Source organism: Taudactylus pleione, unplaced genomic scaffold, assembly GCF_031769625.1.
Source record: "Taudactylus pleione unplaced genomic scaffold, aTauple2 ptg000055l, whole genome shotgun sequence".
Lineage (NCBI taxonomy): Eukaryota > Metazoa > Chordata > Amphibia > Anura > Myobatrachidae > Taudactylus > Taudactylus pleione.
In genome coordinates, this window is record NW_028284457.1 from 8,315,071 (window position 1) to 8,328,709 (window position 13,639).

The 13,639-nt window shown below is 37.8% G+C and overlaps 1 protein-coding gene across 1 annotated transcript in view; it reads right to left on the bottom strand.

Moving 5' to 3' along the window:
* Window positions 1-13,639, bottom strand: part of GRID2 (glutamate ionotropic receptor delta type subunit 2) — a 1,139,199-nt gene that overhangs the window by 958,752 nt on the left and 166,808 nt on the right. Inside the window, exon 2 of the mRNA XM_088464469.1 lies at window positions 658-813. Within this exon, the coding sequence (XP_088320595.1) occupies window positions 658-813 (156 nt within the window). The remainder of the gene's footprint in view (window positions 1-657; window positions 814-13,639) is intronic.

Sequence of the window (13,639 nt, forward strand, 5' to 3'; positions counted from 1 at the left end):
CAGACCGCCGGCACCCTGAATGTAGGTATTGGGGGTTAGGGGGTTGAGGTTTGGGTTAAGCACTTGGGGGAGGGTTAGGGTTAGGCACTAAGGGGGATGGTTAGGTTTAGGGTGTGGGGAGGTTAGGTTTAGGCACTAGGGGGGAGGTTAGGTTTAGGCACTGGGGAGGAAGGGTTAGGGGTAATCAGTAGCATTAGGGATTTTACTTGTTAGTGTTGGGATTGTGACTGTCGGGATTCCACTATCAGTATTCTGATAGCTGGCATCCCGACAGCTGGGATTCCATACTCAACCCAATGGATGACATTATACATTTTTTCTTTGTTTATAGTTTAAAAAAAAAAAAACCCTGAGAACTATTCTGCACTAGTATACAAGCCAAATTTGGAGCTCAAATGCTATGTGTGTGTTACTTCAATTTCTTAAAAAATAATTATAAATCCATAACAATGAACAACAATGAAAACATCCATTTTTCAAATATCTGATACACATTAAAATAAATAAATGTATATGTACATTTATAATGCAGTCAAAAAGAAGTCGGTTTGTGACTTCTATATTAAACAAGTAAAAGTTGCAGGCTTTATGCTGATAGATTTCCAAATTATAATATTGTATTAAATAATAAGTAAATAAAAATCCACCACATCCTACCTTCCTGGACAGCCACAAAGGGATTGCTACCATCAACAAATTTCTCAGTATACGTAATTTTTTCAGTCTGCAAAATATCTTCATTCAAATTGAGGTCGTCGACTGCCATGCGAAATACCTCATAGTCTCTCCTCGCGGAATCGTCAAAAATAGCCCCTGAATATAAAATTAAATAAAATTAGTGGCTGGTAGCAGGGGTGAAAAGGCAACTGTGAACACCTGTCATGAAAGTTTAATGCAATGTCAAAACAAAATTATTTTGCTGTGAGAAAAAAAGAGCCATTCACAGTTATAAATTGTTGCCCATAAACATAAATAACACATGAAATTTGTTCTCATATGAGCACTGTATAGATGCTGCTTTCTGCTGCTTTGACAACTGATGCTATATAATGTGTCAGATATAATAGGTCTTTTTATACCTTATTCAGTAAGAAAAGCCTTTTAGTCCCTGTACCATAATAAATGTCACTGACTATACGTAATACAGCTAAAATAAAGCAGATCTAGGGTGACACTGCAGCTGAGTGTAGCCAGCCGTGAGAAGAGCAATTGGAATGCTGTGAGGACAATCAGGATATACTAATGCTTTGTATTCCTCTTTGTCATTCACACAGTGACCAAATGTATAACATTTAATTCATGTTAAAAGGACTGTATTTTCTTCTAGGCAGCACAGGTAGTAATTTAGGTCATTGCAAAAAGTTCCAAAGATTAAACATTCATACAATAGCATGTGGTTAGTGAAGTACAAACAGAAAAAGACATAAAATTTACATTGTTATAGACAATCATTTAGTTGAATAGAAATAGCATATCTAAATGGATTGATTTGCAGCTTTGACTGACTTTGTATCACAACAATGCGTTGTCTGACAATTCACTCCAAGAGGAAAACATTTGAGGCTGCAGGTCGGTGTCATGATGTACTAGAAGTGTAACCATATGGCATCTGCTTGTATTTGTGATTGGCTCCATCTTGTCCAATCATGCATGGGGAGAAAATAACCACCACTTTTTTAACACCTTCTGACAGTTTAGTTGTTCTTCCTAAGAAATCTTAAATATATTTTCTCTTCCGTTCTACTAAAATGGAAATGTCATGTGCATTTTCTTACAATTTTATGTAGACTACTACTGCTGAGTTATGATAATGCTTGTAAACAAATGGTTAGTAAATAGAATAGACTATAATGATTACAAAATAAAGAATAACTGTCTATAAACCTCTGAGCTTTTCTTGCTGTTTTTATACAGTGAATGAATGAAACCAATGTTTTCCTGTACTGCTTTTTTCATATGTGCATATATTGTGGGGAGGAAGAGGGGAGAGAGAGGTTGTGCATAGCATACAACAACTTTATAAAACAAAATGCAGGATTATATTTATGTTGAATTTTCAAAGACTCCAGATGTTTGTCAAAAAAGACATTTTGAAAAGCTGACTACAGTATATAAAGGCATAAAAACTTTATTTGATTCATTATTACAAATGAAAACATCTGAACTCCTTTTCACATAATAGACCCCCCCCCCAAAAAAAAATAGAAAGATAAAGTCGCAAAAGCCGGCCCGACACCACCACATATTGGGGATTTTTTTATCAGGACTTAATGTGTCCCGAAAAATAATCTGCAAAAAGTGCATGTTTTTGATGCTGCAGGCATTAATTTATCATGGATCCTTTTTGTTGGGCGAACAAATAGGATACGGGGATAAAAAATCTGTGAAAAATAGGGATTATTCGCAAAATCCCCATTTTCACCTCCGAAAATATATTGGTATACCCCTCATAAAGTGGAGGGAAATATACTGGAGTGAGATAAAGCACCAACCAATTAACTCCTAATTGTTATTTTTTAGGCACAGTCTGTGAAATGAAGTCAGAAACTGATTGGTTGGTACTTTATCTCTCTCCACTTTAACTCTCTTCAAGTTTTGATACATCTCACCTATAATGTTGTAATAACAATACACCTGATTTAGTACATGTTCCAAAATATAGGTATCATATCTGCATTTGTTTTTAAAATTTTATTTTCTTATTATTTTTTGCAAAGTAATGACTCACCTAAGGCTACAGCAGGTGCAATTTTGTGCTTTTTGATACCAGTTTGACTACTGAAGTGTAATTTTGTCAAACTTAATGGAGAAAGTTACACAAATAATATTCATAATGGCAGCAATGTAAACATAGCCTTCAACATGTTCCCATGGCTAAGCCAGATTATAGACATACTAGATCAAGACCTTTAAAGAGTATGAAAGATTAATAGGATAAAAAAATGACAAGCGAGTAGCTGCCAAGGATTTTGGGCTACACTTAGCTGAAGAAAGAAGGTAATTGTATCCTACAGGGAACATCTGTCAAGACGATGAATAGCATAGATTTAAAAAAACATAACAAAAAAGAAGCAAAGTTTGTTTTTCTATATCAAACAAATATATCATAGTAATCTGTTTTATCCACAAGTGCATTCAAGAAAATATATATAAAAAAAACCTGAATTATAGGCATTACTGAGAATAAAAAATATTATCAATTACATAGTGGACAACAGTTATAATACTTGTAGACCACATCCCAATGGATAAAATACACCAAGTAAAGTACATTTGTAAAGCTACAGTAATCATGCACAGATAAATAGAGCAAACTAATTGACCTGGTCAAGCCAGGTAGTTTGCTATCAGATACAGATTTAGGCTAAAATATAATAACATTGTAAGTCACAAATATAGTTCAAGTCCCATTTTTATGCTAAAAATAGAAATAGCTTTGGGTACGTACAGGTGCTTTAGAAACCATTTTTTACACTTGTAAAGTGTGTATTAAATTTGTGACTTATATGCTATTTTACTAGTATCTGGAATTACATTAGTATGCTACACAATGCTTTAAAACACATATCATAGAAACACTGGTTCCCAGATTAAGACAGTTTTTGTTAAGGGGGGGTTATTTGTTAATTATTTGTTGTCCTTTACATTTTATATACAGTATGTTTTAACAATATATTTGTCTCATGATTTAGTACATGATTTTGCTGTATGAGTATCTGGTGGGTAACTATTCCCCTTTGTGTAAAAAAAAGTCTGCCTTTATCAGAAAGCTTTACTGTCTCGAAGGTACAGTAGATGGCCTTTGCTGTTATAGTGGGTTCCCATAAGATTTGCCAGCTCATACCTTTTTCCCTTTAATAAAGAAAACTTATGACTTGCACATTAGGGTTTGTGGCAGGATAATGGGAACAGGTGAAATGTACATCTCAAACCTACAACTCACATCTGAAATCTGCATCTCACCACCTCAATTAGCATTGCAGTAGTCCCAATCAGTAAGCTACACAACCTGTGCAAGTAATGAGATGTGATATGTCAATAAACCTAACCTTTATGACAAAATGACACCCATACAAACACACACACACACACACATATATAAAACTTTTAGTCAACATTAGTAATAAAGTCTAATGGTGCGTACACACGGTACGATATCTATGAATGATATATTGTTCATATCGTAAATTTTTATGTAGTGAATGACCAACGATGCATGTTCCCGCATGAATGATAACGATATCTATGATAGTTCGTACATGCAGGCCAATCTGGACGATATCGTCAACTTTGCCTGTTCAGAGATGTGGCAGGATGACCTCACTGAAAGATATCTTTCAATGATCTCTTTTGGTGCATACACACGGTCAGATTTGTCAGATCATCGATTTCATTGAACGATAACAATGAACAATGAACGACTGAACGATTTCAACAACGATTTTGTCAACGATAAAAGATGAACGATTTCTGACATTAATTAAAATGAATGAAATCGTCCAAATCTTCATGCAAACACAGTCGATGTCGGATATCGTTATCTGAAATGCGGGAACGTGCATCGTTGGTCGATGCATGCCCAACATGTGAAAGATATGAACGATTGAATGATTTTTACAATCATTATCGTTCAGATCTTTAAGAAAATCTGACCGTGTATGCAGCATTTGAAAGAAATCTTTGAAAGATATCTTTCAAGTCGTTGAAGGTACAGATCGTTCCATGTGTACCCAGCATAACTCACCCCTCTCTTCAACTGTCACTTCTCCACAGTCTCTGTGTGCACATTCAGCAGAACTAACTCTAACCAGTTTCAGGTATCCAGAACCTTCTGGCAGATTCTGGCCCACATCACCAATTATGTATAAGTACACATATTTATACATATTCGTGGTACAATAAAATATATTAACTATTAAATCAAGATAATAGTTATATAATAATACTTATATTTTAATTCTTAATAGTTCATATAGTCATATCACTTATTTTCTAGATCAGAGGTTCTCAAACTCAGTCCTCAGCACCCCACACAGGTCACGTTTTAGAGGTCTCCCAGCAGGTGCACAGGTGTACTCATTACTCACTGATACATTTTAAAAGATCTACAGGTGGAGATAATTATATCACTTTTGATTCTGTGAGGAGACCTGGAAAACATGCACTGTTTGGGGTCCTGAGGAACGAGTTTGAGAACCTGTGTTTTCTAGATTAACCGTAAATAAAGGTTAGATATGACAAGCTAAAAGCACAGTAAAGGTAGCTGTTAAGGTTTTGTGTGTCAATTAATAGCCTCACGCTAAGGATATTCTGAATATGTTTTAAACCTGTATTATAATACAAATATTTGACATAAACTCAAGTTCTTGCAGAGAACATAATCTTGTAACATTGGATTGCTTATATGAATGCAGAATATTATTATATTGTTCCCTTGATATTTAGATACCACTTTCTAATGACAATCATGAACTCTCACATACTCCCAATGCCCCTAACCACTCACTTCCCATATCAACTGGAAATTTCATTCATCTCAAGCATTACACAGGGAAATTATTTTCATTAAAATTAATTAGCTTTGTGATTGTGGTATTTCACCAGTTTAAACATTCAGGTTAGCTTGACATGATGGATTGCTTGGCAGTGTTACAGATGGGACTAACAGTATGTTCACAATAAATAATAGGTCTAAACAAGGAAAACACAAATGAAGCAAAATTCTTGGAATCAAATTTGCTCAGCTTAAATGCATTACTAGTCCAAGTCTGGCAACTTAATTAAATAGAGGTAATTAAAATGCTAAGGAGTACTTGGCTGCAGAATTGACCAGAAGTTTGGTGTCAGAAAGCAATGGCAGTTTTAGTTCTCTTATTAGTTTTCAAAGTCTCTTACAACCTTAAGCTGATGGGATTTAAGTCAATTGTTTATGATGAACACATTTGTACAGTTCCCAATAGGTATTAAAAAGTTCTCTATTAATTATAGTTGCATTTAAAACTGGCAGAATAATGGTGCAATGCAATCTGCAATAAAATGCATATTAATTACTCCTTAATTAGGTCCAAATGCACTTCACAATTGCAAGTAATCTTGAACTGTTTCCATGACAATGACAGTTATTACAGGAACAAATATAATCTGTTTTTCTTTCTAGACTAAAATAAGCAAAATTGTAATGTCCAAGGAGAACTCATAAGACCTGATTCTGGGAGTAAAGCAAAAAGAGCAAGTAACTTTGCACCTGGACAACCCATGTTACAATTCAAGGGGTGCAAATACATTTAATAATAAAAAAAATTGCATGTAGGGTAATACTGGCTACTGTTGCATGTAGCCCACAAATTCTGGATAGCTTTATTTTTACACTGCAATTTCTATTTCAGTTTGGACACTCCCCTCCCAAATCTAAACCTCTATGCACATTTTATATCTGCCCCACCTGCTGTGCAGCATGGTTTTACCAACGTGCACAGTCAAACCCCTTTTACACCAACCTATAAATCCAATGTTGGTGCAAATGGATCCACCTGGGTCCAGGGACACAGGGATCCAACTCGGGTACTTTGCAGGGTTGGCTACGGGTCAATCCCATGCCACCGTGCAGTGTAAACATTGCAATCCGGGACGTGCCGCAATCCCAATTGGCCGGCTTCAGTGGCGCTTGGAGATGACATCATGCAGAAAAAGCCGGTTCACTGCAGACCCGGCTCCGGTGTGAGGCGCTGACTCGGGAATATCCTGGGTCGGGGCCGCAGTATGAAAGGGGTAAATTTCTAGTCTGATCTAGATTGGAACCCGGAACTTTGGTATAAAAGTGTTTTCACTTGCTTTATATTGCTTTGCTCCGAAGTCAGAGACAGGACCGATAGTCTATAGCACAGGTTCTCGAACTCGGTCCTCAGGACCGCAAACAGTGCATGTTTTCCAGGTCTCACAGAATAACAAGTGAAATAATTAGCTCCACCTGTAGATCTTTTAAAATGTGTCAGTGAATAATAAACACACCTGTGCACCTGCTGGGTGACCTAGAACATGTGAACAGTGTGGGGTCCTGAGAACCAAGTTTGAGAACCACTGGTCTATAGGAAATGTGTTTGCCCTCATTGCAAGTGTTACCTTCTAGTTTATTATTGGTTGATACCACTATAATGCATAGCTACAGTATTCTACTGCCTGAAGCAGTAGCTGAAAATACACAGATCTACTGTAATACAAAAACAGAAACATTTGGATTAACATAGCATCCTCAGTATTTGTTCTGTTAATGTTGGGTCTATTTACAAAATCAAAACACTTATTAGATATTTGAAACAATAAAATAAGCATATTTGAACTGCTTTCTGCTCCTATTGCTACACCACGCAACTTCCCACCCACCAACCCAAACCAAACGTGCTTTGGCAAAACGGTGACTCAGCTTACATATTTTCTTACTGCATGTTTTTTGTGTCACAAGTTTGTCAGAAAGCAGGTTTGGTACCTATATTTATAAACAATATTGTAATCAGGAAACAATAAGCTTATTAGCCTAACATCTGTTGTGGATCAAATTCTCTGAAGGGGTGCTGTTCCGAACAGAGGCACCGAAAGGTCTGATGCTGTCCCCCTCCCTCTTACCTGTCAGCAGCCCAGCTTTCAATACTGAGGGCCTAATTCAGACCCACTCGTGAGCGCTGAGCACTCGCAAGCGGGTCGATGGTGCCCTAGTGCGCATGCGCACGACAGAGGGAGCTCCGTCATGCGCATGTGTGAGACCCGCACAGCGACAGCTATGGGTCTCACACCAAAGGGGGCGTGCTGTCGATGGTGAAGACAGCACACCCCCTTTGGTGGGCATGCCGGGGGCGCTGCTGCCCAGACAGAGGCGTTCCCATGGGAACACCCACCATCTGGGGCCGGCCCCACTGACATCACTAGTGATGTCAGTGGGAGTGCTTTTGGCTCTGATAGAGCCAAAAGCACTCCTGGGCTTGCGGCAGTGAGACTCTACCGAAGGGTCTCGTCGCAAGCCCGATGGTCGCGATGGTCTAGACCATCGCGACCATCTTTTTGGCCGCTCGCATATGCTGTGGGTGGTCACCCACAGCTATGTGAGCGGCCAGGAGGCCGCTCCAATTTTAGGTAGGAGGGCCCTGATTCTGAGCGAGCGCTCGGGTCAGAGCATCCGGCTCTGAATCAGGCCTTGAGTTCCATTCAGAGAAGACAGTGACATTGGTTGTGAATAGAAGATGAACAGTTCCACCATCATCTTAGGAAACATTCATTACTGTAAGGTTACTTAAGACATGGAATCACCACAGGAGGTGGTGGCAGCAAATGCACTAAGATCATTTTAAAATGTAATAAGTAGAGTACTGCTTATTTAATTTGGCAACTATCGAGGGCTTTGTTTTGACCTTCCTCTGCATCAATACAATTATAATTTCTGAAAGGTTAAACTTGAGAGACCTGTATCTTTTCCAACCTTACCATCCATTTACCTTTAAAATGAGGGAATACCTATAAATTAGAGGAGCAGTACAAGAGAAGCAAGTACCATTTCAATGCCAGAAAGCAGACTTTTTTGTTATTATTTAGAATTTTTTAACTAATAATGGAAACAGGAAGAAATCTGTGAAATAATTTCAGAAATGAATGCAAAATGTGTAGTTAATGATGACATGCACCAGACATTGACTGTGCAGTCTCATTTTACAAATCAACAATGACCAATTAATTTACTCAGTGGAAAAAAAATCACCTTTTTATCTATGCACATGTATAAATACAGTATGTGCATTTACACATATAAAGATATGTTACTCCTTGTAACTTGTGCTCCTTGCAAATTACCACCATATACATTCTGCTGTTGGCCTCGCTAATTTTTTTATTTACTATTAATGGAAATTTTTACAAAAGCCAATGAACATTTACAAAGGTAGAAAAAAGCTTGACTTACTCCCTACTATAATATGTTGCTCTCTACTCCCCATTCCCCCCTCCCAATTAATTTGACCTTTTTCCTTCATTCGTCCAATGAACTGCTGTGTAGGTCTAAATTAATTCAAACTTAAGTAATACTTAATGTTTATGGATTTTCTGATTTTTTTTTATATTGGTTTACTGGCAGAAGGTACCTCTGCTTTATCTATGTACATTTTTATAATAAATAAACCTAGAAAAAATCATGCTGATGCAATGAGAAATGTATAAAGTTGAGAAATATTATGTTATGAGTTGACATGTCATTAGAAATATTATCTTGGAAGATAAATCATGCTTCCTCATATTATGAGCTGTAACTGAGTACAGTATTAGTCTAATATCATTGTGTATACATAATGTTTGATTTGTATATTTGTTTTTTTTTTGCACATTTGCTTTTTGGTCAAATGGAGCCCTCCTTCTAATTACAGACCATTGACTGAGATTACAGTTTAATACAGTATCTGAATCTGAATGCCCTGACTTTTAGCTTGTGATGAATGTCTTGCTGCTGTTTGGTTACCTCACTATGGGCCTGATTCAAAGATGGTTGGTAATGTAGTCGCGATGGCAGCTGCTCTCACAATAGCAGTTGCAGAAATTTGCAAATGCTAATCTCTGCCTTCCCTTTGTGCTCGACAGTGAAATGGAGTTTATCAGTACTGACATGCCCACTTTCAGTCTCCCTGGTCTGTGCAACAACGATGGAGATTGTAAACACTCCAACATTGATGCAACATCAGTTGCATCATCGACATTTGTGATGGTCTTTGGTCTACTCTAGCTACTCTTCCATAATCCAACATTAACAGTAGAATGAACCATACTAGTACTTAAGTAGTTCTAGTAGTACACAAGTAGTAACGTTCATAAGAAACGACCTTTCAAGCAAGTTAGTTCATCAAATTTCTACCCAACTAGAAATGGTAACATCTAAAGGCAACAAGAGCTCAGCAACAAAGCAGAAGGCCACACAAACACACAAAATGAGATAATTGAATGCTGAAATCCATAACACATAAAATCCATTCAATCTCCTTGCTCCCTGAAGCAGTTTGTTGCTTTCAGAAGCACAAACTGCTTCTGGAAGCAGCATCTGCCTAAGAACTGTTTATGGGTTGTATTTTCATGGCCAAGCAGCCACGTAATCAGCTGAAGTTGTGTAAAGCATACCACTATTGGAAACTAGGACAGTGATATAAGCCTATCTGCTACTGTAGTTTGACAAATGATTCCAGTGGCGAATCTTACCTAGGGGCTGCAAGGCTGCAGCCCCCCAAGTAATATCATCCACTGTTCAGTGAGCCAGTGCAGTCAGTGACTGCACTGGCTTCACTCTGACTGGAGGTGGTTTCCTATTGGAAGCACCACCTGCCAGTCACACTGAAGAGAGGCAGCCAGAGGGAGGTGTCTACTGTTCATTCAACGTTGTGGCATCAAGCACAATGTCATCAAGCAGAAATGAAGTCCATCAATATATGGTTTGACAAGTGTAGTGTGGAAGAGCATGACTGGACTAAATGCAGCTCTGACTTTAACCCCATCCAGGGCAAGCTTGAGGCATGTTTGACCAGTGCGATTGAACAGGGATGCCACCCCATAGAAGGTGCACCCCTACAAAACTATCCTGATTTTCAGCGGGACAGTCCCATTTTTCAGGCACTGCACTGCTGTTCCACCCATGGTCCAAAGTGTCCCGCCAGTGGTTGGGAGGTAGCTGTGCGGTGGTGCTGGCCCAAGAGCAGAGGAATGGATGCGTGGCATCCATTGAGTGCAGTGAGAGGGCTGGGGCAGCCCAGCTACTGAAGAAGTGCTGGTCTCGCATCCAGCCTGATGTTAGATGGGAGGCATACCGTACAGCCACACCCCCAATTAGCATCACTTAGAGGGCGTGCCCTGTGTAAAGCGGGACTCTGATGCCCCCTCACCCTGCGTGTGGCTCTGCCATGCGCATCCAAAAAGGGAAATAGACCACTCCCCTTTTTGGCAGCACATAGCAGAGCCACACGCAGGGTGAGGGGGCATTGGAGTCCCTCTTCACACAGGGCACGGCAACACCTGGAGCCGGCCCTGACCCCATCAAATAGATTTTAATGTCAACTGCAAACCAGTGCTTATGGCCCAACATCAGTGTCTGACTCACTAATGGTCATTTAGCTGAATGGATGTAAAACACCACATGCATGTTTCAAAAGCTTATAAAAAGCCTTGATGATTAGTGCAGATGGTTATAGAAGCAAAGGAGAGACAGCTCACATACTTATGGCTATGTGATATATTTAACTACAATTGTCTGCTGTAATTAAATAAATTAAGAAAACAATTTTTATTGATTTTTAATGTGTAGGTTAAGAAAATCACATATTGTAGAATATCTGTTCCCTACTAGGTTACAAGAAAGATAACAAAAATTAACTGATTTTGAGGTCACCTTTTGTATATGGACATTTTTAGATTCTCTCTCTCTTTCTGAAAGTAAACATGTTAAATAGATACAGATATTAGATAGATATTAAAGAATGGTTGCAGTAAATAAAATGCAGTTCCACCATAACTAACATAACATAAGTGGCAATAAATTATGGTCAGTTTCGCTCTAATTAAGTTCATTGAACTTTTCTCATACTGACTGGTTCAGTTTTGGTTTGTGTTCTATGTATTGTTTGAGCGTATAATTCATATGTGCATTACAACAATTCCAATGAGCATCAGGAAACTGAATGAGAAAATATATTTGGTGCCTAAAATAAAGTATTATTTTAAAGCTGTCAGCAGAAATAAGAGTAGAATTACACACAGTGACTGAAGCATACCAAAGCTAGTTATCTATGCTCTGAGAACAAAGAGATTCTCTGTTAAACTATAAGTATGACTGATAGTTCCATTATATTCCACCAATTAAAATACATAACTCAATTGGGGTTCAATTTCTATCCCATATTGTGTGTGTAGTAGATTAAAAATGATGTTTCATATAACCACAGGGAGTTCAGAGTTCATTAAAACAATCCACTATTGATTTTTCTAGTTCCTGGTATTAATCCAACTTCGAATTGCTAGTCACTTTATACATTTGAAATAATCTATCAATACATTACAAACACAAACAACAGAAATGTGAACAGGAAGAAAACAGAAAACATATAATAAAAAGAAATATATCAAACATCAGATATGTTATATTTAATTATGAAACAATAGCCATTAACATGAAGCCTTTACCAGCACTTGCTATAGAGGTGACCTGAAAAATAAAGAGTAAATATTCAAAATTTAAGGGTTATAAACTTTATCCCATTGGCTACTAAGGGTGACAAGATGTACCCTTTATGTCCAGCACCCAACTATGAAGGGCGAGACCCAATCACACTGTAGTTGAGGGGTAACAATAACACATTGATATGATTGGTTAGTTTTCTTACAGTGCTCGTAGGATTTCTTCCAATTCTACAGCTATAGTCTTGTTGCAGCATCACATGGTCATTTGTATGTGCAAATCACAATGGCACAGTTGCTGCCATCTGTGCATATTCATTTTCCTTTAAATTAAGTCATCCAATACACTGGTATACCACAATCCCTTCTTTTCAGCTCTCTGACATCTTTTTTTTTATTAAATAAATGGCAATGCATTATTTTCTATGCATTCTAATCTTGGGTTATACAGAATCCTATGGCATTTTTTGCAAATATTTTGAGCCTGGGATAAAACGCTTTAAACTTTTATAATAATTGTCCGGGACCAAAAATAACAGAGAGCCTGTGGCGGTAGTGATAGGCAGTTAACTGTAGTTATAAAGTTAATATGGATTCACTTAAATATTAATATAAGATATTTATGGAGGATGGTATAGATAGAAATAATGAAAGTAATTAAATATAATACAACTAACAGTAAGCATCCCCCTTTGTTAAAAAAAAGGTTCATTTTGGAAATCCCTCATTAGAGAACATACCCATGATAATATTTTAATTGGCTGATATAGTTCTAAGATCATTCTTCTGCAACATTTCTGTTGAATCAGACCTAAGCAATATATGGTACAAGTATCTGTAAAGCAATTAACTCCTACTACTTTTATCTCATTGAAATGATTGGTGAAAAAAGGTTTGACTTAAGATTTGAAATTTGCTTAGTATAACCATGGACAGTTTGGTGAATCTATCAGAACTAATGTACACTAACACTATTATATTATATATCATATAATATTTCCTTTACACTGACAATATATCTGCAAAAAACAGTACTACTATTTGTACCTGTCTATGTGTTCCATAGAGTTCCTTAACCACTTGCCTGACATAGTCACATCTGATGTCACCATATCAGGCTGGGCTTTCCCTGATATAGTTGGATCAGATTCGACCAGTCAGAAAGGCCTACTGGGTGGCTGCTGGCAGATAATCCTCCAGCAGCCACTAAACTAAGTGGCACCTCCAGCCCCATTGCATACTTATATCCACCTACAGTGTCTGCCATGTTGCCGATCACTGCTGATTGGGCAGCCAGGAAGCACCCCCACATGGCGACTGCAGAGAGAAAAAGCCACTGGGAAAATGTAAATCAAGCAACCCCCAGCCCCCCAGTGGATACCCGGTGGCTGCAGAGAGCAGCTGACTATCACAAGTCCGTATTTTAAAAATCAATATTAATGTTATATAGTTA